Genomic DNA, 25698 nt, shown 5'->3' with positions numbered 1-25698 from the left:
ATTAAGGGTAGTGCGTTAACACTTGCCCTGCCTCTGGTACAGAACAGGCCTGTTCAGGTACAGTTGGACAACGCCACCATTGTGGCATACAGAAATCATTAAGTTGGTACTCGAAGCCGCATGGCAATGCTGGAAGTATCAAAAATCCTCCACTGGGCGGAACGCCATCATCCAGCAATATCAGCAGTGTTCATTCCCAGAGTCCTCAACAGGGAAGCGGATTTCCTCAGTTGTCAGGATGTTCATGCTGGAGAGTGGAGTCTTCATCCAGAGGTCTTTCAACTCCTAGTAGACAAGTGGGGCCTACAAGATGTGGACCTGATGGCGTCTTGACACAATCACAAGGTTTCGGTCTTCAGATCAAGGGATCCTCAAGCAGCGCTTGTGGACGCACTGGCAATTCCATGGAACTTTCAGCTGCCATACGTGTTCCCTCCAGTGTCACTCCTGCCCAGGGTACTATGGAAGTTCAAGCAAGAAAATAGGATTTTAATTACCTACCGGTATATCCTTTTCTCGCAGTCCGTAGAGGTTGCTGGGGTCCACATTAGTACCATGGGAATGTACCAAAGCTCCCAGAATGGGAGGGAGAGCGCGAAGGCTCCTGCAGAACTGATTGACCAAACTTGAGGTCCTCAGAGGCCAAAGTATTGATCTTGTAGAACTTAGCAAATGTGTTTGACCCCGACCAAGTAGCAGCACGGCAAAGCTGCAAAGCCATGACACCCCGGGCAGCCGCCCAGGAAGAACCCACGTTATGAGTAGAGTGGGCCTTAACAGATTTTGGGAACGGCAATCCTGCCGTAGAATATGCATGCGAGATAGTGAACCTAATCCAGCGAGAAATCGTCTGCTTAGAAGCAGGACACCTAATTTTCTTGGGATCATAAAGGACAAACAGAGAGTCCGATTTTCTGTGACGAGCAGTCCTCTTCACATAGATCTTCAAAGCCTGCACAACATCCAAGGACTTTGAAGCAATTGAGGAGTCCGTAGCCACTGGCACCACAATAGGTTGTTTGATTTGAAAAGCCGACACAACGTTAGGAAGGAACTGTTGACGCGTCCTGAGCTCCACTCTATCTTCATGGAAGATTAAGTAGGGGCTTTTACAGGACAAAGCCCCCAATTCTGACACACTACGCGCAGAAGCCAAGGCCAACAATGTGACAGCCTTCCACTTGAGAAACTTGACCTCAGCCTCCTATAAAGGGTCAAATAAATCCGATTGCAGGAAATGCAACACCACGTCAAGATCCCAGGGTGCCGTTGGTACCACAAAGGGAGGCTGGATATGCAGAACCCCTTTCAAAAAGGTCTGAACCTCAGGAAGGGCAGCCAATTTTTTTCTGGAAGAAAATGGATAAAGTCGAAATCTGGACCTTTATGGATCCCAACCGCAGGCCCATATCCACACCTGCTTGCAGGAAGAGGAGAAACCATCCAAGTTGAAACTCCACCGCAGGAAATTTCTTGTATTCACACCAAGACACATACCTTTTCCAAATTCGATGGTAATGTTTAGACGTTACTCCTTTCCTAGCCTGTATCAGGGTAGGAATAACCTCGTTCGGAATACCCTTCCGAGCTAAAATCTGCCGCTCAACCTGCATGCCGTCAAACGTAGCCGTGGTAAGTCTTGATAAGTGAACGGCCTCTGTTGCAGAAGATCCTCCCGAAGAGGACTTTTTCAGTAGTAGATCCAGCAGATCCGCGTAACAAGCCCTCCTTTTCCAGTCCGGAGCAATGAGGATCGCCTGAACTCTTGTTCTTCTTACAAGCTTTAGAATTCTTGGAATGAGTGGAAGTGGAGGGAACACATACGCTGTCTTGAACACCCACGGCGTTACCAGGGCATCCACCGCCACTGCCTGTGGGTCTCTCGAACTGGAACAGTACCTCCGAAGTTTCTTGTTGAGACGCGAGGCCATCATATCTATTTAAAGCACACCACAACGACTGGTCACCTCTGTGAACACCTCCGGATGGAGGCCCCCTACACCTGGATGGAGATCGTGCCTGCTGAGGAAGTCTGCTTCTCAGTTGTCCACTCCCAGAATGAAGATCGCTGACAGCGCCACTGCGTGCCTTTCTGCCCAGAGGAAGATTCTTGTCACCTCTGACATTGCAGCTCTGCTCTTCGTTCCGCCCTGTTGGTTTATGTAGGCCACTGTCATTTACATTGTCTGACTGTACCTGAATGGCCTGATCTTGCAGAAGTGGTGCTGCTTGTAAAAGACCATTGTACACGGCTCTTAGTTCTAGGATGTTTATTGGAAGAAGGGATTCCTGACTTGACCACCTTCCTTGGGAGGTTTCCCCTTGGGTGACTGCGCCCCAACCCCTGAGACTTGTATCCATGGTTAGAAGGATCCAGTTCTGAACCTCAAACCTGCGGCCCTCCAGAAGGTGAGGCAGTTGCAGACACCAGAGGAGTGAAATCCTTGCTTTCGGCGAAAGACGTATCCTCTGGTGCATGTGTAGGTGAGATCCCGACCATTTGTCTAGGAAATCCAGTTGGAATGACCGAGCATGAAATCTTCCATACTGTAGAGCCTCGTAAGAGGCAACTATCTTCCCCAGAAGGTGCATGCACTAATAAACTGATACCCTGGCAGGCTTCATGACATCCCAGACCATTGACTGTATCACCAACGCTTTCTCCACTGGTAGAAACACCATTTGCACTTCCGTGTCGAGGATCATCCCCAGGAAAGACAATCTCCTTGTCAGCTCCAAATGTGACTTTGGAAGGTTCAGGATCCAACCGTGTTCCCTGAGCAAATGAGTCGTGAGAGTAATGGACTGTAACAACTTCTCCCTGGACGATGCCTTTATCAACAGATCATCCAGATATGAAATTATGTTCACTCCCTGTCTGCGGAGAACCATCTTCTCTGCTATCACCTTGGTGAAGACCCTCGGTGCTATGAAGAAATGGTTTCTTCATAGAAGGCGGAGCTGAGCGAAGAAAAGGGGACTTACCCGCGGTTGCCGTGGAAATCCATGCATCCAACACTTCCACAAATAGAGCCTGACCTGTGTAGGGTAGGTTCTCCACACTTCTCCTGGATTCCGCGTCGGCAGACCATTGGCGTAGCCAGAGCCCCCCGCGAGCTGAGACAGACATGGAAGATAACCTTGCATTCAGCGTACCCAGATCCTTCATGGATTCCACCATGAACCCCGCAGAATCCTGTATGTTGCGTAAAAACAGTTCACTTCTATCCATTGTATCTAAGCCCTCTAGTACCATGCCTGAACACTTTACTATAGCTTTAGAGATCCATGCACAGGCAATAGTAGGCCTTAATGCCCCCTGAAGCAGTGTATATGGATTTGAGCGTAGTGTCAATCTTATGATCAGCCGGTTCTTTCAATGCAGTAGAACCCGGGACAGGTAAAACCACCTTTTTTGACAGTCTGGAAACAGAGGCGTCAACTTTGGGTGGGGTCTCCAAACTTTTCCTATCCTCTTCAGGGAAGGGAAAAGCAACCAGTTCCCTTTTGGGGATCTGGAATTTCTTCTCCGGGTTTTCCCAGGATTTAACTTTGGACACAGGGAAGTTGTAATGGCCTCAATCATCAGCTGCACCCCCTTTGCAAGGGATGCCGCCCCCCTCAGCACATCCCATCACTGTCTGCTGTGTCAGAGTCGGTATCTGTGTCATCTTGCATAATCTGGGCAAGCGCACGTTTCTTTGGGTATACGCTAGGGAATTTAGAAGGGATGTAAATGGAACCGGACCAAACTGCCATAGACTCCTTTAGTTTCAGTCTCAGTATGGTCTTCCCTTGTAGAGATCTGAGAGATCATTCCCTTAATAGAAGTCAGCCATTCTGGCTCAGAAACAGGAATCTGAGACAATACATTATATTCCTGGGTACATGGAATGGAGTCCTCTGTAGAAGCATCCTCTGCAGCATAAGATATGCCAGACATGGGTCAGTGAGCAAGCATACACCCACACTCACACAGTAAAAATGTCAGACACAGTTCCCCCCCAAAATCGTTCAGAGAAGCACAGAGGTTGGAGCCAGAGCACACAGCGCTTAATTAGGCAATATATCCCACCTGGCGCTGACTGTGTACCCTTCATAGACTACACAGCAATACACAGCCTCCCCCCCTTCTGCAACCCCTTGGTACCGCACAGGATAGCTGGAGTCGTGTGGAGGGACTGTCAGCGTCTCTGGAGCTACATCTGCAGGGAGAAAAATGGCGCTAAACGCTGCTGGGTCCACTCTGAGGAGAAGCTCCGTCCCCTGGAAATGATGCCTCTTCCCGCACTTTCAAAGGATTATACTGGCCTGAGGATTCTGCTAGCAGCGTTACCGAGGTCCCTGATAGCCTTGATGACCAATGAGGGTATCTGCGCTGGATCAAGGCGCCCCTCAGTGCCACACTGTGTACCACTGAGCTCTCCGGAGTGGTTAGTACTGCGCTCCTACGCTGTAGCCGCCATTCACATCAGCTCCCCTCCTGTCCAGGGAGCTGGTGACTCACTCGCCACTGGAAACTTCTGGCTTCATTAGGGGGTGGCGGTATGCTGCGGGAGTGAGCGGTTGTCTCGGGCGGCTAACGATCATCACCCTTAGGAGCTCAGTGTCCTGTCAATAGAGATAGTGGCCATTAACCTCTCAGGGTTGGACACTACTGCCCCCCTAAGTCCCACAAAGCAGGGAGGCTGTTGCCAGCAGCCTCCCTGTGCCTAACACTAAGAAGAAAAAAAACTTGAAAAATTCCTATGGAGCTCCCCTAGCTGTGACCGGCTCCTCCGGGCACATTTTCTAAACTGAGTCTGGTAGGAGAGGCATAGAGGGAGGAGCCAGCCTACACTATTAAACTCTTAAAGTGCCAGTGGCTCCTAGTGGATCTGTCTATACCCCATGGTACTAATATGGACCCCAGCATCCTCTAGGATGCAAGAGAAAATAAGATTTTAAATACCTACTGGTAAATCCTTTTCTCGTAGTCCATGAGGGATATTGGGGACAGGCAACAACAAGCCTGGTGCAGGACGCAAGCTCCCGGGGAAGTCTGGAACAAGACCAACCGAGGACGCAGGCACGGTAGACAGAGCGGAGTCAGCCCGGAGCCCCTGTGTTCATCCTGAACAATGTCCGAGTCCCACCGTCTGAGACAAACGGTCGCAACGGTAGCGCTGAAGACTACACAGACTTGTAGCCACTGTAGAAACACGGGTCTCTGGTCTCTAGCACCGATAGTGATCATTGGATATCTCATTCATCTCCGCATTAGATGCTGAGTGCACGGAACTTTCACATGAACTGAATGATTTTGCACCACGGTACTTTATATAATTGATTCATGTAATATTGATTTCTGCATTAATGCACTGTATATGTATGCATACTCCATCTCATATAATCATAAGTAAAGGTTCCAGAACCGGTTCAGGATATTGCATTTCATTGGCAGATGTCAATCATTACACAACAAAGGCTTTAACAAGCCAGACTACAGGCATCAGACACCGAGGGGCGATAGCGCAGGGAGGATAAACCAACCTTATCCCAAGTATTTATAAAGGGGAGTGGACATCCCCTATAACTGCAGCACACCCAGTTCACATTAACTCAGTGCGCAGACCTTTCCATCCCTTCACATGTGAGATAACGCCTCCTGTCAGGTGCTGTCTCCCAAATGTGCCCCCACCCACCTACCAACATCACCAACCCATGCAATATGCGACGGGAAACCCCCAACAGATGAGCTGTTTTCTGCCGGGACCCACACAGCCCGGGGTGGGCTGTGTGTGTCCCGGCAGAAAACAGCTCATTCCAGTGCGTCGTCCAGTGGTACGTACTTTAGCTGTGTACACACGGTGCGATATTTCTTTCGATTTTCACCATAGTCAAAATCATAAGAAAATATAGTGCATATCGCACCGTGTGTATAGTCCTTGTGGTGCCGATGCGCGGGATCAGCATCGCAAGGAATAATAGACTGTGCAGGCAGCCCAACATTGACTATATTTGCGCGCGCCATATGTACACAGTCTTAGACATGCTGAGTACACAGTCCTCTGTACTGGACGGTTCTCGATTTTTTAATTAATAATTCGTTTTTTTCAAACAGGATTTTCAGTTGTGTTTAAAAAAATTGTTGCTGCCCTTACCCTAGTCTCTTGCTCCTAGTGATCTGTATTGAGTTCATTAGTACCACAGCGTTGGTTTCTTGACCTCATTGTCCCGGACTTCTGATCATTGTGATCTATGCACTTCTTGTGTTCCTTCTAAAAGCACTGTTCAGAAATCTGCCCTTTATCTTCTCTCCCCCATGTATGGTGGCAGCACTGATATTCTGTGGGATACGCCTGGTTCCTCTACTGCAGGGCTGGCCAAACCGGTCCTTGAGATCTACCAACAGTTCATGTTTTCCAGGCCTCCTGGAGATCTGTAGAATTGTCAGTTAGGAATGAATGCAGCACATCTTAATTAGTAATGACTACACCTGTGCACCAGCTAGGTGGTCTGGAAAATGTCTACTGTTGGTAGATCTCGAGGACTGGTTTGGCCAGCCCTGCTCTACTGGTTACTGTTGGCATAGTCCTTGCTAAAAAGTCTCTTGTTCTCCTGATAGAGTCAAGTAGTCCAGGCAAGAATTGGTGAATTTCTTTAATTTTTTTGTATCTAAAGATTTTTTTTTTAAATTGTGTTGTGTTTTTCTAGCCTAATTAATAGTTGTTAATGCAAATGTCATTTTGTGTAACATATTTTTGCAAAAATCAGAATGTCAGCGAGACGTTATGGAGCCAATGTATCAGTTCATATTTGCTGCTAATTCCCCCAAAACAACCGTACTTCCCAAATGTAAGTAGGAGGGACTTCAGCAGGTATCTCCCATACCTTCATACATGGACATTTCCAGGAAAGGGTCAGGTAAGTTATTTTTTTAAATACAAAAAAACCTAATTCACCTATAAGTAAAATAAACAACATTTGAACAGACATAATTTATTTAAAACCAACAAATGATAAAACTATTTACACAGAGAGACCCCTCCATCCCCCGTAATATCATCCAACTATTTAGATGAGCTGTTAAAATCGGACACAGCCAAAATCACACCGGAAATCTTTTGTTTTTTAACGATTTTATTTCATATCTTTAATACACATATTGTTGTCTATATTTTAAACTTAAAAACTACTTTACCCCCTGCACAACAGCCTATGGGGGTCATTCATAGTGGCCCGCATCACAGTTTGCCACGGGTGGCAAAATGCACAGTGGCTGCGCGGACACACACATTGCGGTTCCATCCCCGAGGGATTAATTAGAAATAAGGAAGCATAATAATTAACTCTAATTATCAACTGGTTCTGTGTGGGACCCATACACCTCTTTACTACCTCCAGCAGCCCCTGGTACTGCACTGCGGCGTTCCACCCTGTGTCCCCCAACTACAGCCACCTACCCTGTCTCCTCCTACTACTGTCATCCACCTTGTCTCTCCCCCACTACTGCCACCCGCCCTATCTCCCACCCGCCCTGTCTCCCCCCACTACTGCCACCTACCCTGTCTCCCCCCACTACTGCCAACTGCCCTGTCTCCCCCCACTACTGCCACCCGCGCTGTCTCCCCCCACTACTGCCACCCGCGCTGTCTCCCCCCACTACTGCCACCCGCGCTGTCTCCCCTCACTACTGCCCTGTCTCCCCACACTGCCGACCGCCCTGTCTCCCCCCACTACTGCCACCACCAATACTGCCAGCCACCCTTTCTCCACTATTGACAGCAACTGGCATCACCAACACCTGGAGCTCAGCAACCATTTAGGATTGGTACTGGGTTCTCAGTACCCAGAGCAAGAGACAGGTCATCTGCATAGCAGTGGTAGATGAGGACATGACAGCTGATTATATCAAAAGAAATTGATGCGGCTATTGTGCCGATTTAAATTCCTGTTACCAATCAATAAATTCTGGCTGAATGAAGATGCAACACTTTAAGATGAACAATCAATATCTTAATTTTTACATTTTTTGTTTTCCACATAAAAAATTATTTTCAACACAATGGTCACACACATATATATACAGGTTGAGTATCCCTTATCCAAAATGCTTGGGACCAGAGGTATTTTGGATATGGGATTTTTTTCCGTATTTTGGAATAATTGCATATTATAATGAGATATTATGGTGATGGGACCTAAATCTAAGCACAAAATGCATTTATGTTTCATATACACCTTATACACAGCCTGTAGGTAATTTTAGACAATATTTTTCATAACTTTGTGCATGAAACAAAGTGTGTGTACATTCACACAAATCATTTATGTTTCATATACTCCTTACACACACAGCCTGAAGGTCATTTAATACAATATTTTTAATAAATTTGTGTATTAAACAAAGTGTGAGTACATTGAGCAACAGAAAACAAAGGTTTCACTATCTCGCTCTCACTCAAAAAAGTCCGTATTTCGGAATATTTGGATATGGGATACTCAACCTGTATATAAAAACAAGTAAATAGAATCACATGTAGAAGCACCCAATGTAAAAGTACCGTATATCTAATGAATTATGTTTAAGCAAGACTCTTTCAGAAAGCACCCTGAGGTGCGAAACCGGTTGAGGTTTATTCCTATCATCCAGCTCAGTCTGAGGACGTCCAGAGGCATCCACACCTATACTATTAGAGGCAAGTGACCCCTCCAGCATGAGACGTGGACCACCAAAAGGGAATCATCCCCTCTGCATTCCAGCAGCACCGCCTATGGTAAGACTACACTGGCTGCCGCAAAGTAGTGGCCCGTCCTATAGCAGAGGAACAGAGCCGCTACTCAAACACCTCCGGCTCAGGAGAGAGAGAGCCAGGAGGTGATCACATCCAGACAGGATACATGCAATTCATCAGATATACCGCACTTTTCCATTGGCTGCTTGTAAATGTCATTCTATTTGCTTTTTATATTTACGTGTGACCATTGTGTTTAAAATAATTTTTTATGTGGAAAACAAAAATGGAGATATTAATTTTTCACCTTAAAGTGTTGCATCTCCATCCAGCTAGAATGTATCACTTGGTAACAGTAATGTAAATCAGCGCAATATCCCCATTCATTTCTTTTGCATACATGGGAAGCTAGAGATCCGCTGAATTGGACCTTTGAGCTGCTACGTTGAAAATCAGTGTTCACACAGACACGACTGGGCTAATTGCTGCTACTAAAATAATCTAGAGATATAGTCATTTTTATGTATTAATATTAGCGCCTGAAAATTCCTTTTTAGTCTGTTTCACCCTGCGGCAGCATGTATATTGCAAAAAGCATAGGAGATAGGATAAGAACCTTGAAGAACAACACATGGCAGTGATAAGTATACTCCAGAAGATTAAAATGGTTTCTCACCTGAGTGATATCTATTGTGTGCAACAAGAGCTGATTTATTTCTCAGAGTATGGAAATGGCCTCTCACGTGTGTAACTTCTCTCATGTGTAACAAGATGTGATTTGTGTGCAAAACATTTCCCACACTCAGAACATGGAAATGGCTTCTCACCTGTGTGACTTCGCTGATGTGTAACAAGATGTGATTTGTGTGTAATACATTTTCCCCACTCAGAGCATGACATGAGGGAAGTCACATGTGTGACTTCTCATGTATAACAAGAGATGATTTGTATGGAAAACATTTCCCACACTCAGAACATGGAAATGAGTTCTCACTTGTGTGGCTTCTCTCATGTTTAATAAGAACTGATTTGTGTGCAAAACATTTCCCACACTCAGAACATAGAAATGGTTTCTCACCTGTGTGACTTCGCTGATGTCTAACAAGTTGTGATTTCTGTGTAAAACATTTCCCACACTCAAAGCAAGAAAATGGCTTCTCACCTGTATGACTTCTCTCATGTTTAATAAGATCTGATTTGAGTGCAAAACATTTCCCACACTCAGAACATGGAAATGGCTTCTCACCTGTGTGAGTTCGCTGATGTGTAGTAAGATCTGGTTTCCGTGCAAAACATTTCGCACACTCAGAGCAAGAAAATGGCTTCTCACCTGTGTGACCTCTCTGATGTATAACAAGATGTGAATTACTTACAAAACATTTACCACACTCAGAGCAAGAAAATGGATTCTCACCTGTGTGACTTCTCTGATGTGTAAGAAGATGTGATTTCCGTGCAAAACCTTTCTCACACTCAGAACATGGAAATGGCCTCTCACCTGTGTGACTTCTCTTATGTATAACAAGATATGAGTTGCATGTAAAACATTTCCCACACTCAGAACATGAAAATGGATTCTCACCTGTGTGACTTCGCTGATGTGTAACAAGTTGTGATTTCCGTGCAAAACATTTCCCGCACTCAGAGCAAGAAAATGGCTTCTCACCTGTGTGACTTCTCTGATGTCTAAGAAGATCTGATTTGAATGCAAAACATTTCCCACACTCAGAACATGAAAATGGCTTCACACCTGTGTGATTTCTCTGATGTGTAATAAGACCTGATTTATATGCAAAACATTTCCCACACTCAGAACATGAAAATGGCTTCACACCTGTGTGATTTCCCTGATGTGTAATAAGAGCCGATTTGTCTGTAAAACATTTCCCACACTCAGAACATATCAGTGACCTCTCACCTGCCTTAGCTGGATGATGGGTAATAATCTTTGTGTTCTGTGTAACATATTTGGCATCTATAGAACACGGAAACTCTGTATTTACTCTCAGAGCTGTAACAGATGCACCAATATCAGAGTGATCAGGAGAACATTTCCCAGGATCAGAGGGATCAGCTGATAGAGCTGGATGTATAATTGGGGTAATGGGATTATCTCCTGGAGAATACTGTCTACTGTCATTATCTTTTATGTCACAATCCGGGGATAACATTAGATGTCCTTCTGAGATATTCCTGCTTGTGTGTCCATCTGCTGGAAATAAAATACATTATGGAAATGTGACATTTTCTGTAACAATATTAATATTGTAAACAATAGGAGAAGACGACTTTCTGGGACACTTAATTGTAAATGTGTCTGTATAATAAAACATAACTTTTAATGAAGGCTTTATAATATTGTGTCTCAGAGTATCATTGTGTCCACCCTCCTGAGAACACTCACAATAACAAATGTAATATTATAATAAGACTTAGATATATCTCTCTCTTGTACTGGTAACTAACCATGAAGTATAAATGGAGATATAGTCACTCACCAAGTCCTATGTCAGCACCAATGTAAAACAATGGATGGGGAACATATCGTATGAATTGGAGATTCTAGATGAACAATAACATCAGTCATATGAGCTGATCGATCAGAGAAATGTCTCCTAACGGTACTCCTGGAAGCATTGCTAAGGTAGCATTCCTTTATGTGTGCGCTCATACGCTGGTAAGCCTGTACATGTGTTACTCACCCTTATATAAAGGTATATTGCTACAGCAGAGTAGGTGTGGAACAAGGTACTTTACATGCAATACACCACATGATACACTGCAATCATCATCATCATCATCTGCTAGGTTATAATCCACTTTTACACCTCAATCATCAGTGTTTTACCTCTATTCTCTCAATAGTAATAAGGATGATGTGTGTACGGTAATGCCACACAAACCCAAAGAAGATAAGTGCGTTGTGGTGGGTGCCCCGTGGAACCCAGTGTACCTCGCAGAAAGAGATTTAACCATAGGAAGTCTACCATAAATCTCCTTTTCTGCAGCAAGGTACACTGTGTTCTACAGGGAAACATTGAGGATGTCCTAAAGCAGTTCCTCAAGGGAGGGGACACACCTTAGCTGGCATGAGAACCTGGCGTCCAAAAACGGAAGGGAGGCGAAAGTATCAAACGCATAGAACCTAAGAAACATGTTCACTGAGAATCATGTAGCCGCCTTGCACAATTGTTCTGTGGACGCGCCACGGCGAGCTGCCCAAGAGGGTCCAACAGACCAAGTAGAATGGGCTTTAGTAGCAGCAGGACCTGGAAGTCCAACCTGCACATAAGCTTGTGCAATCACCATTCTAATCCATCTGCCAAAGTTTGCTTATTCGCAGGCCAGCCACGTTTGTGGAAACCAAACAGTATAAAAACGGAATCTGACCTCCTGATAGAGGCAGTCCTTTCCACATAAATACAGAGAGCCCTTACCACATCCAAAGAACGGTCTTTGGAAGACAAATCTGAAGAGATAAAGGCTGGAACCACAATCTCTTGGTTAAGGTCAAAAGATAACACCACCTTAGGCAAATAACCCGGTCTAGTTTGGAGAACTGCCCGGTCACTGTGAAAAATCAAATAGGCACTATGTCCTGTCGTCCACCCTAAGACCGATACCCTTCTTGCAGAGGCAATAGCCAGCAAAAACAGGACCTTGGCCGTGAGCTATTTAAGGTCCGTCAACTCAAAAGGTTCAAATGGAGACTCTTGCAGGACCTTTAGTACAACAGTCAAATCCCATGGAGCCACAGGAGGAACATGGGGAAGCTGTCTTCTAAGTACGCCCTGAGTGAAAATATAAAAGTTAGGTATGATGCAATTTTCCTCTGAAACCATACCGAATAGGCAGAGATGTGACCCTTGAGGGTGGCCAGACAAAGACCTAGGTCAAGGCCTCGTTGCAGAATAGCCAGGATTCTGGACGTTCCGAATTGACATGTCTCATAATTCTTGTCAGCACACCAGGTGAAGTAAGAATTCCAGACTCTGCAATAAATCTGGGCAGATGCCGGTTTAAAGGCTTTCAGCATAGTCTGAATAACTGCCTCGGAAAATCATTTGGCCCTCAGTAGTGAAGCTTCAAAAGCCACGCCGTCAAAGCCAGTCTAGCCAGGTCTGGGGCCCTGTAGGACAAGGTCCTGACACTGCGGAAGTAGAAGGGGTCTCTCTGTTGAGAGACCCTGCTTGTCTGAGAACCAATACCTTCGAGGCCACGCTGGAGCGACTAGAAGTAGTATTCCTCCTTCTTGTTTGAACCTCTGTAGTATCCTGGACAGGAGTGACACCAGAGGGAACACATAGGGCAGCCGAAAGTTCCATGGAATAGCCAGTGCATCCATGAATGCTGATTGAGGATCCCTGGTACTTGATCCGAAAATCGGTACCTTGTGATTGTGTCGAGATACCATGAGGTCTACGTCCAGTAGGCACCATCTGTCCACTAGGAGTTGAAAGACTTCCGGATGAAGATTCCACACACCGGCATGTACGTCCTGGCGACTGGGGAATTCTGCTTCCCAGTTTTGGACACCTGGAATGAACACTGCCGATATGGCTCGCAGATGGCGTTCCGCCCATCAAAGCATTTTTGGCACTTCTATCATTGCCATGTGGCTTTGAGTGCCGCCTTGATGGTTTATGTATACCACCGTGGTGGCGTTATCTGACCCTACTTGAACAGGCCTGTTCTGTACCAGAGACAGGGCGAGAGATAGTGCATTGAACACCGCCTTCAACACCAGAATATTTATTTGGAGGAGTTATTCCTCCTTGGTCCAGCAACCCTGAAACGAGTGTTGCTCCAACACCGCACACCATCCTCTCAGACTGGAATCTGTTGTCAGCATAACACAGTTGGAGATCCAGAAGGGACAGCCCTTGCTTAATCGCTGATCCTGTAGCCACCAGGTCAGCGACAAACGAACCTCCGGAGTTAACGCAATCATCTGAGATCTGATCCGATGAGGTCGGGCGTCCCATTTGGAAAGGATTAACTTCTCTAGTGGGCGGGAATGAAATTGAGCGTACTCTACCATGTCGAATGCCATCGCCATCAGGTCAAGTACTTACATTGCCGAGTGTATCGACACTCCGGGGCGATGACTAAAGCATTATACTGTCCTGAAGCTTCAAGACCTATTCTGTAGACAGAAACCGCCATTGACTGTGTGTATCCAGAAGTGCCCCTAGGTGCACCATGCTCTGAGCTGGGATCCGCAAGGATTTCTTCCAGTTGATGAGCCTCTTGTGGGCTTGTAGGAAGCCTACCATTAGTTGCAGATGACTGAGGAGGACATTGTGGGTGCCAGGATCAGCAGGTCGTCCTGATACGGCAGGATCCTGACTCCCTGGCGACGGAGAGGTGCCGTCATTACGGTCATGACCTTGGTGAAGATCTGAGGAGCCATAGCAAGTCCAAATGGCAGAGCCTTGAACTGATACTGTAGGTTGCCAATAGCAAACCGCAGAAACTGCTGGTGTGACCTGGCAATAGCTATATGCAGGTATGCATCCTCCGGGTTCCATAGCCAGTACAATTGAGCGCAGTGTTTCCACATGAAATCTGGGCACTCTCACAAACTTGTTCAGAGATTTGAGGTTAAGTATAAGCCTGAATGACCCATTTGGTTTTGGAACTAGAAACAGGGTGGAATAATAACCTCTACCTCTCTGGTGCTGAGGTATTGGCACGACCACTCCTGCACTCGGGAGAGAACTGACACTTGTTTGAAAAGCTTGCGCCTTTAACGGATCCCATGCGTCTGAAGTGGTCTTAAACCAGACCTGGGTGAACTGTAGAAGTCTGACTCCCACCCTAGTATCCCCCAGGGGGAGTCCCGCCTCATCATGCAGCAGGCTTGTCGTGTTCTGAAGCAGGCTGACGGGCATCCCAGGATTGTTTTGCCTTGGGCTTTGTGGTTTTGTGAGCACAAGATTGTCTCGGGTATGCCTGAACTTTTGCTTTCCCTTGAGGATGAAAGTGCAGAAGGATTAGTATTTGGGAGAAAAGCAGTCTTAGCAGCTGCTAATTCAGACACAATTTTATTCAGGTCTTCACCAAACAAAATGTCCGCAGTGAAGGAGTACCTCCAAGGTCTTTTTGGAGTCTATGTCCACCTTCCATGACCTCAACCACAGAATATGGGGACCCAGAACAGACGTAGTCGATGCCTTGGCTGCCAGTACTCCAGAATGTAACAGACGGCGGTGGTAATGTGAGACAGGTATTGTCTGGCAGTGTCAGATATATCCTCGGGCAGCTCTTCCTCTTATTGAAGATGTACAGTTCCGCACCAACTAAATACATAAATACATATAAAGAATTAGAAATATTCAAAAACTAATATAATCACTGCTGATTGCTGAATTCACAGAAGTAAATTATTGGTGGTGCTCCCAAATATTTTTTGTAGATCAAGCTACAGATTATTAGAAGAAAAAGACAAAAAAAGACCCTTTTGGGAGCACTCTTAGAAATCAATTATGGAAAAAGAATAACTTAAAATACAGAATTTTTTTGTTCTGGTGAGTCCTTTAAAACTTAACGTTTATTCTGTTTTCTAAACTAAAATACTGACCATAGGTCTAATTATTAAAATCTTGATTTACCTGGTGATTTAGAAGGATCAAGATAGTGGTGAAAATATAATTCAGGATGCTCAATCCAAGAATATTATATATTATGTTCTAATAGATCAAATATGTGTCGCGTCTGGAGAATTCAAGTATTCTTACATGTATAGTGTACATTAATCACACGTTATTCAAAAATTATATTATTTTACTTCCATTCACACAAAGGAACTGAATTTCCTAAAATAACAAAAAGGTCTCCAATTATGGTGGTAACGATGAGGATTCAAATAACTGGCATATAGAAAGTTCTATGCACCGTCTCCTTATAAATGTAGGGTATTAGATCTCACTCAATTTCACTTCATTTTTGATCATATTTAAGTCAATGCATAGTTTGTTGGAGATCAAGAGTCCTGTATATTGGAATAAATTCTTGCAGCTATTAGCTAGTATAGGTATATACCATTATGTAGAAGAAAAAGATATAAAGAAGGAAAAAACTCGCTACTACTCTCTGTTGTGACCGCAAATTGTACGCTGAAGGGGACAGAATGACCCTAATCCGTACCGCAGTCAGCCAGATGAGAGAGAGAGAGAGAGAGAGAGAGAGATACTTCTTCTGTCTGTTGTGGCAGCAAATTGTACACCGAGGAGGGCAATGCCCTGAACAGTACTGCTGTCAGCCAGATGAGAGAGTGAGAACGTGAGAAATGGTTCGGGGACTGAGTCTCTACTCAAACTCATCCACAGACTGTCTCAAGTATTGCGTCTCTTTCTCATTGCGAGAAAATGTAGAAATATTTGACATCATTTCTTTAATGGATTCCAGCCATACTGGTTCAGCCCCGCTATTCTGGGAAGGTGCACGGCCCCGAGTACACGCTAATGAGCCCCCTGGGGAAGAGGAACACTCTGCCGTACATGAAACACACTCTTTACCTGACATAATATAAATGTGACAGTACACACACACACACACACACACACACACACACACACACACACACACACACACACACACAGGAACAGGTTAAAGCACACTTAACCCACAAAGAGCCCTTCCAGGGAGACACAGATAAGATGGAGCCAGCACACAGCACCCTTATAACTAATGCCAAGCTTAGCCGGGTTGCAGACTAAGTAGCTAGATTAGGGACTAATAATCGTTCCCCACACTGCTATGACCCCCTGGTGCTGCTGAGGTAATCTGGAGTCTCTCCGGAGGAGCTGCACGTCCCTTTCTAGTCAGCGTCTGTGTCCACTGCAGAGGGAAAATGGCGCTGGTGAGCTGCTGGATCCTCTCATAGTGAAGCCCCGCCCCTCTATGGCGCGCAGTCTTCCCGCTTTTTTTATACTGGCTAAGGTATTTTAGGGCTTAAAGTCAGAGCCGTTTTAAGTCTGTGTTTGCCAGTGTGGGTACTGTGTACAGTGTACTGAGACTCGGTTCATACCCTTATAAGCGGTGCATCCGCACTGTGTACCGAGTCTGGAGACACAATCCGCCCCGGTTAGAAGCCGTGCGACTCCATACCCTCGTGCTGCCATAATGGCCGGCAACTCGCTAACTGGGACGCCGGCTTAGTACTCACCACTCTTCAGTCTTCTGGCTCTGTTAGGGGTGGCGGCGTGCTGCGTGAATGAACGCTTGCCGTGGCGGGGCTTACGATCAGTTCCCTAAGGAGCTCAGTGTCCTGTCAGCGGGGAACAAGACCATTAACTCTTCCAGAGGTTGGGCCGTTGCCCCCTAAGTCCCACGAAGCAGGCAGGCTGGTGCCAACCAGTCCTGCCTCAAAAAAACAAACAGATAAAGTAAATGCAGGAAACTCTTCAGGAGCATAAGCATGACCGGCTCCTCCGGGCACATTTTCTAAACTTAGTCTGGTAGGAGGGGCATAGAGGGAGGCGCCAGCACACACAGTCAAACTTGTTAAAGTGCCCATGGGTCCTAGTGGACCCATCTATACTCCATGGTACTGAATGGACCCCAGTATCCTCTAGGACATAAGATAAATATATTGGGATGTCCCAAAGCAAATTTAGTGGAGGGGACGCTCCTGACTGGACAGGAGAATCCTTCGCCCGAATGCAGCGTCCTGAGAGGCAAAGGTATCAAAGGTATAATGTCTAATGAATGTGTTGATGGAAGACCATGTGGCTGCCTTACATATCTGTTCAGCTGAGGCACCACGGCGTGCGGCCCAAGATGGACCTACAGTACCTTACGAGTAGAATGAGCAGAGACATTAGCCAGAATAGGGAGATCAGCACGAGAGTAAGCTTCTGAGACAGTCATTCGATGCCACCTCACCAGCGTTTGCTTGTCCACAGGCCATCCTCTTTTGTAGAATCCATAGAGCACAAAGAGTATCTGTCTTTCTGATGGCCCTGGTATGATCCACGTAGATCCTTAAAGCCCAGACTAAATCCAACGATGCATCTCCCACTGGAAGATCTGGTCCTTGGGAAGCCGGCGCTACAATTTCTTCGTTAAGGTGGAACTTAGACCACACCATAGGAAGATAACCAGATTTGGTTCTGAGAACCGCTCTGTCTTGGTGAAAGATCAGAAAAGGAGGGCGACATAACAATGCCCCTAAATCTGACTCTCTCCTGGCTGAGGCAAGAGCTAGCAAAAAGAGAGCCTTAGCTGTCAACCATTTAAGATCCACTTGCTTCAGTGGTTCAAATGGAGCAACTTGAAGCACCTTTAGGACTATATCTAGATCCCAAGGAGCTGTAGGAGGAACAGAAGGCGGTTGGATGTGAAGCACTCCCTGGACAAGAGTGCTAACAGCCTGCAGGTTGGCAATTTTCTTTTGAAACCAAACCGTTAATACTGACACGTGTACTCTCAAGGAGGCCACACGGAGACCTTTATCCATTCCTGCTTGAAGGAATGCTAAGACCCTAGAAACTCTATAAGACCTGGGGTCCAGCTTCTTGGCACTGCACCATTGGATATATGCTTGCCACACACAGTAATAAATACAATCAGAAGATGGTTTCCTTGCTCTAAGCACTGTGTGAATTACATATTGAGAAAATCCTCTAGCTTTAAGGATATACGTCTCAAGAACCACACCGTCAAAGATAGCCAATCCAGAGGCTTGTGATAACAAAGACCCTGCAACAGTAGATCTGGACGTTGATGCAGTAGCCATGGAGTGTCCACTGACAGCCTCTGTAGATCTTTGTACTGGTGCCTTCTGGGCCATGCCTGAGCAATTAGAATCACGGTGACCTTCCCTTGTTTGACCTTCCGAATCACTCTGGGCAACACATAGGCTAGCTGAAAGTCCCATCTTACAGAGCATCCACGAAGATCGCTTTGGGATCCTTTGTTCTTGACCCATATGCGGGTACTATGAAATTATGCCGAGAGGCAATGAGGTCCATCTCCGGCAGCCCCCACTTGTCTACCAGACTCTGGAAGACCTCGGGGTGTTAAGCCCATTCGCTTGCATGAATGGCGTGTCGACTAAGAAAACCTGCTTCACAGTTTAGGACTCCTGGAAGAAATTGTTATGCACACCAGTGCCTGCAGGAATGTACTGGTGTCTGAACAGAGAGGGATGGAAAACAAATGAACTAACAGACAGACTGGGAAATATGACATCACGTACACAGAAAGTGATAGGGTAACAAAACCAACACAAAGTGAACAGAGAAGCCCAGAGGCTAAGAAACTGGGTGTCTCCCTAGTATTACAAATGCTCAGATGGAAAAAGCAAGATGTTGTGTTTTAATACGTAGAGAACCCGAAATGCTGTTGCTAAGGGCAACAGCAAAACCCTAAAGGGTTACCAACGGGTGTGGCAGCAAACTCCTTGGTCAGAGATGGAATAGTAGACACAAGGAGAGTCTCCACAATCCTAATTCTCCCTTGCAGGGCCCAGGTTCAGCTTACTGACTAAACTGACACATGGACGCCCTGCACAGTGAGAGAGGATTAAGCATGCAGGTCTGAAAGTACAGCCACAAACCTGCTGGGTTCACAGAATAGCAAAAGTCACCTCAGAGGCTAAACGACTGACTCCAGTCTTACTGCTAGGTCTGGATTGGCAGAGTGTAGTACCAAATCCCCAGGCCTATTTGCAGTAAGCAATAACAAATACAAAGCTACACAGTACTGGCTAATTTTCAGGAACTGACTAACCAACAAAGATTCAGCAGCATCTGCTTAATCTGAGAAGAGGCCTTATAGAGCAGGTGCTGTCCACGCCCCACTCAGACCTCACAGACTGTGAGCACAAAAACCAGCACCGGATCCCCTGCTTGTAACCACTGCACAGCAAAAGACCCGAACCGGAGTATCAGCTGCGCTCAGGTTACTCCGCTAGCACTCGTCTCCCGGTTGCCATGACGACGTGGCAGCACAGGGCAGGAGACCCTAACAGTACCCCCCCTCTGACGAGGGGTCAAAGAACCCCTACCACCGGGTTTATCGGGGAACTGCGAGAAGAAAGAGCGTATCAGTCTGGGGGCATGAAGATCACAACTGCGCACCCACGACCGCTCCTCTGGGCCATACCCCTTCCAGTGCACCAAAAATGACAGCCGACCCCGAACCATCTTGGAGTCAAGAATCCTTTCAACAACAAACTCCCTCTGGCCACGTATCAGAAGAGGGGAAGGTCTTCCTCTGGAAGAAGGATTACTAATCGCCCGTTTTAAAAGGGAACAATGAAATGTTTTATTGATACCCAAAGAACGGGGCAGATCTAACTGAAATGCCACTGGATTGATAACCCTGGTGATCTTATAAGGGCCGATGAACCGGGGGCCTAACTTATGAGATGGCTGTCTCAACTTCAAATTCTTGGTAGACAACCAGACGAAGTCTCCTAATTTGAAGCTGCAGGGTCTTTTCCGCTTATCAAAAACCCTTTTGGTCACTAATGACACAGACACAAGGGCTTTCTTCACTTTCCTCCAAATACCTCTAAGGACCGAAACGACAGAGGAACCACCAGGCGTGGAGTCCAGGGGGTCAAAAGAATTGGCCTTAGGATGATGCCCATACACACAAAGGAAGGGAGATATCCCTGTAGCAGAGTGAGCCGCGTTGTTATAGGCAAACTCCGCCATGGACAGATGAGCAACCCAGTCAGTCTGACACTTGGAGACATAACACCTGAGGAACTGCTCCAAGGACTGGTTCACCCTTTCAGTCTGCCCATTAGACTGCGGATGGTAGCCTGACGACAAGCTGACAGAAATCTGGAGATCGGAACAAAATGCCCTCCAGAATTTGGCCACAAACTGGGATCCGCGGTCAGAGACCACATCAAGTGGCAACCCGTGGAGACGCACAACATGCAGCATAAATAATTCAGACAGGCGTCTGGCCGATGGCAGCCCAACCAGTGGAACGAAGTGCGCCATCTTCGAAAACCTGTCAACGACAACCCAGATGGCTGTCATCCCCGAGGATTTGGGCAAGTCCACCACAAAATCCATTGAAATGTGGGTCCATGGCTTAGATGGAATAGAGAGTGGATGTAATGGGCCAACAGGAACCCCTCTAGGAGTCTTATTTCGGGCACAGATGTCACATGCCTGAACCCACTGATCCACATCCTTAGCCACCGAGGGCCACCACACCGCCCTAGAAAGCAACTCCCGAGTTCTGGCAATACCCGGGTGACCTGCCGACTTCTTGGCATGGAATTCCAAGAACACTCGCTGTCTTAACCTAGGAGGCACAAACAAAAGACCTACCGGAAGGTCTGGAGGAGCCTGCTCCTGTGCTCTAAGGACTACTGACAAGAGGTCCTGGGTAATGCCCACTTTAATACATGATGGGGACACAATGGGCAACGGCTCCTCGGTGGTCTCTTGGATTGGAGCAAAACTCTGCGAGAGCGCATCAGCCTTGATGTTTTTTGACCCAGGGCGATATGTTATCAAAAAGTTAAAGCGAGCAAAAAACAAAGCCCATCGTGCCTGCCTGGCATTGAGACGCTTCGCTGACTCTAAATATGCCAAATTCTTATGGTCGGTGAGAATTGAGACCACAAACTTAGCCCCCTCAAGCCAGTGTCTCCACTCCTCGAGTGCATCCTTAATAGCCAACAATTCCCGGTTACCCACGTCATAATTCATCTCTGCAGGCGAAAATTTACGGGAAAAGTAAGCACAGGGATGAAGGCGATTATCAGACACTCCCATCTGAGAGAGCACTGCCCCAATACCCATCTCAGAGGCATCCACCTCCACCACAAAAGGACGCTCTGGATCTGGGTGTCGCAGCACTTTGGCCGAGACAAATGCCCTTTTGAGACGGGCAAAAGCCGATTTGGCCTCACGAGACCAGTGAGCAACATCCGCCCCTTTCTTAGTGAGTGCCACCAAGGGCGCCACTATAGACGAAAATCCAGCGATAAATCGTCTATAAAAATTTGCAAAGCCCAGGAAACGCTGAAGCGCCTTCAAACTAGTGGGCTGCACTGCCTGTACCTTGGAACCCTCCATTTGGAAACCTTCTGGGGAGATAATATATCTTAGAAATGCGATTTGCTGAACTTCAAATTCGCACTTCTCCAGCTTCGCCCCAAGCCGGTGGTCTCTGAGTTTCTGGAGGACTAAGCGTACATGCTTCCGATGTTCCTCCAGGGAATGGGAGAAGATTAGGATGTCATCTAAGTATACGACTAAGAATCTATCCAAATATTCCCTGAGCACATCGTTCATGAAATCCTGGAAGACTGCCGGGGCATTACAGAGCCCAAAAGGCATCACCAAATATTCATAATGCCCTGAGTGGGTATTAAAGGCAGTCTTCCATTCATCCCCATCTCTTATTCGGATTAGATTGTACGCACCGCGTAGGTCAATCTTAGAAAAGATGGTGGCAGTACGAAGCTGGTCAAACAAGACCGAAATGAGAGGCAGTGGGTATGAGTTTTTAATCGTGATACGGTTCAATTCCCTGAAGTCGATGCAGGGTCGCAACGAACCGTCCTTTTTACCCACGAAGAAGAACCCCGACCCAACTGGAGACTGTGAAGGTCTGATAAATCCCTTAGCCAAGTTCTCCTGAATGTACTCTGCCATAGCCTGAGTCTCAGGACGTGACAGGGAGTACAACCTGCTCTTGGGAAGCTTAGCATTCGGCAACAAATTAATGGCACAGTCATAAGGGCGATGGGGAGGTAGTACCTCTGCAACTTTTTTGGAGAACACGTCCGCAAAATCTGCATAACACCCTGGCAATCCTGGCAAACTTAGCTGCGAGAGCCTGACTGGAAGGCTCAAGCAACTCCTGAAACAATCAGTACCCCAACTAAGAATCTCCCCAGAGACCCAGTCAAATTGAGGATTGTGGGCCCTTAACCAGGGTAACCCCAACACCAATGGGGCAAAAGTACAGACAGTCACATAAAAGGACAGTTTTTCAGAGTGTGTGGCTCCAATAAACAAAGAAATCTGGCTAGTGCAAGAGGTAATTTTACCCTGGGATAATGGTTCCCCGTTTAACCCACAAATTTCAATTTCCGACGCCAAGGGTACTAAGGGAACAGAGTGTTTCAGGGCGAATTGGCGGTCCATAAAAACCCCGTCGGCCCCACTGTCCACAAAGGCCTCAGTCATGACAGTTTGACCGAGGATCTTCAAGGTCACCGGAATGATAAAAGTCTTCTTGGGAAATTCTGACTTCTGGCCTGACAGGATATTTCCCATCACCCTCAGGCCCTGAAGTTTTCCGGCTTTTCTGGGCATGATACTACCACATGACCCTTATTCCCACAGTACAAACACAACCCCTGCTGTCTCCTCCGCGTCTTCTCACGCGAGGAGAGGCGGGTAGCCCCAATCTGCATAGGCTCCTCGGAAAATTCCTCAGAGTCTGAGGTTCCCTTGGGAAAGAAGGAAACCTCGGTCTCCCTTTCAAGCCTACGCTCTCTCAGCCGTCTATCCACCCGGATGGATAACTGCATGAGCTGATCCAAGCTATCAGGCAAGGGATATTGTACCAGTTGGTCTTTTATCTGGTTAGAAAGACCTCTTCGGTACTGGTGTCTCAGGGCTGGGTCATTCCACTGGGTATCATGGGCCAACCTCCGAAACTCTGTACAGTAAACCTCAACTGGCCTTCGCCCTTGCTTAAGGATCGAAATCTGAGCCTCGGCTGAGGCCGTCTTGTCAGGGTCATCATACAACATGCCCAGTGCCGTAAAAAAAGCATCAACACTTTTAAGCGACGGACAGTCAGGCTGCAACCCATATGCCCAGACCTGTGGGTCTCCTTGTAGCAAGGAAATCACTATGCCCACCCGCTGAATCTCTGACCCAGAAGACTGAGGCCTAAGCAGGAAATATAGCTTGCAGCTCTCCTTGAAACAAAAGAACTGCGAGCGATCTCCAGAAAAACGATCCGGAAGATTTACTTTCGGCTCCTTAACCCCTGAAGGTGCTGCTGCTGCGGGAGCTCCGCCAGCGGCCTGGGAGGTGTGCATTTTAATGGACAAATCACTAAATTGGCGAGTCAGGACCTGCACCTGATCGGCCACCTGTTGCAACGTATTTTGAGGGGTATGCTCCATATTCCCACAAAATTTCAACAGGAGTATTGGGCTGCTGAATATGTTATGCACACCAGTGCCTGCAGGAATGTACTGGTGTCTGAACAGAGAGGGATGGAAAACAAATGAACTAACAGACAGACTGGGAAATATGACATCACGTACACAGAAAGTGATAGGGTAACAAAACCAACACAAAGTGAACAGAGAAGCCCAGAGGCTAAGAAACTGGGTGTCTCCCTAGTATTACAAATGCTCAGATGGAAAAAGCAAGATGTTGTGTTTTAATACGTAGAGAACCCGAAATGCTGTTGCTAAGGGCAACAGCAAAACCCTAAAGGGTTACCAACGGGTGTGGCAGCAAACTCCTTGGTCAGAGATGGAATAGTAGACACAAGGAGAGTCTCCACAATCCTAATTCTCCCTTGCAGGGCCCAGGTTCAGCTTACTGACTAAACTGACACATGGACGCCCTGCACAGTGAGAGAGGATTAAGCATGCAGGTCTGAAAGTACAGCCACAAACCTGCTGGGTTCACAGAATAGCAAAAGTCACCTCAGCAGGCTAAACGACTGACTCCAGTCTTACTGCTAGGTCTGGATTGGCATTGAGTGTAGTACCAAATCCCCAGGCCTATTTGCAGTAAGCAATAACAAATACAAAGCTACACAGTACTGGCTAATTTTCAGGAACTGACTAACCAACAAAGATTCAGCAGCATCTGCTTAATCTGAGAAGAGGCCTTATAGAGCAGGTGCTGTCCTCGCCCCACTCAGACATCACAGACTGTGAGCACAAAAACCAGCACCGGATCCCCTGCCTGTAACCACTGCACAGCAAAAGACCCGAACCGGAGTATCAGCTGCGCTCAGGTTACTCCGCTAGCACTCGTCTCCCGGTTGCCATGACGACGTGGCAGCACAGGGCAGGAGACCCTAACAGAAATACTGCAGACAACGCTGGATGATGAAGTTCTGCCCTTCTTAATGTGTGGCTTAACTCCTTCATTGCGCAATCCTCCTTGATGATTGAGGTATGCTACTGCCGTCGCATTGTCCGAATGAATTTGAACAGATTTCCCCTGAAGAATGTCCTATGCCTGAGTGAGTGCCATATATACGGCCCAAAGTTCCAATATATTTATCGGCAGGCAACTTTCTTCCTTGGTCCACAGCCCTTGGAAGCAACCAATTTCTGACACTGCTCCCCAGCCCTGAAGACAGGCATCCGTTGTCAGAACCTCCCAATCTGAGATCCAATAGGATCTCCCTTTGTCCAGATGGGATGTCTGTAGCCACCGGGCTAATGACCTCCATACTCCCAGAGGAAGAATCATAGGGGTACATTTACTAACATTCGTAATTCTCCCTATTTGGTGGGAGATTAATCACGAATGACATCGAAAGTGTAAAACTGCAACTTTTGGAATTTTTTACGGCTAATTTACTAAGTTGTCGTATTCTGCATTTTCGTTTTTTCCAATGTCGATGTCATTCGTTTTTTTCCCCCAGTGTTTTACGGGAGTGAATCGCAAAACAATGCTGACTTTAACACAATGGGGTATATTTACTAAGCTCCCGATTTTGACCGAGATGCCGTTTTTTCTTCAAAGTGTCATCTCGGTCAATCTCGGTCATTTACTAAACACTAATCACGGCAGTGATGAGGGCATTCGTAATTTTTTGCTAGTTCAGGTAAAAAATTACGAATGAATACACCATCGGTCAAATTACGCCTGTTTAGATACGAATCTCGGTCATTTACTAAGAAGTGCAAAGCAAAAAAACAGAAAACACTGCCGTGAAAAATTACAAATCGTAAAAAAGTCCTAAAAAAAAATAGACCTGCTTTTTTTATTCGTGATTTGAGATGCAT

At 46.5% G+C, this 25698-nt stretch overlaps 1 protein-coding gene across 1 annotated transcript in view; it reads right to left on the bottom strand.

The window, feature by feature from the left end:
• Positions 1–7642: 7642 nt before the first annotated feature.
• The window catches only part of LOC134984222 (zinc finger protein ZFP2-like), a 67991-nt gene continuing 49935 nt past the window's right edge, over positions 7643–25698 (bottom strand). Inside the window, exon 6 of the mRNA XM_063949853.1 lies at positions 7643–10926. Within this exon, the coding sequence (XP_063805923.1) occupies positions 9626–10926 (1301 nt within the window). The 3' untranslated portion in view covers positions 7643–9625. The remainder of the gene's footprint in view (positions 10927–25698) is intronic.

This window comes from Pseudophryne corroboree, assembly GCF_028390025.1.
Source record: "Pseudophryne corroboree isolate aPseCor3 chromosome 3 unlocalized genomic scaffold, aPseCor3.hap2 SUPER_3_unloc_40, whole genome shotgun sequence".
In the NCBI taxonomy this organism is placed as follows: Eukaryota; Metazoa; Chordata; class Amphibia; order Anura; family Myobatrachidae; genus Pseudophryne; species Pseudophryne corroboree.
Note: the sequence above shows the minus strand (reverse complement) of the source record. Positions and strands in the feature narration are given on the sequence as shown.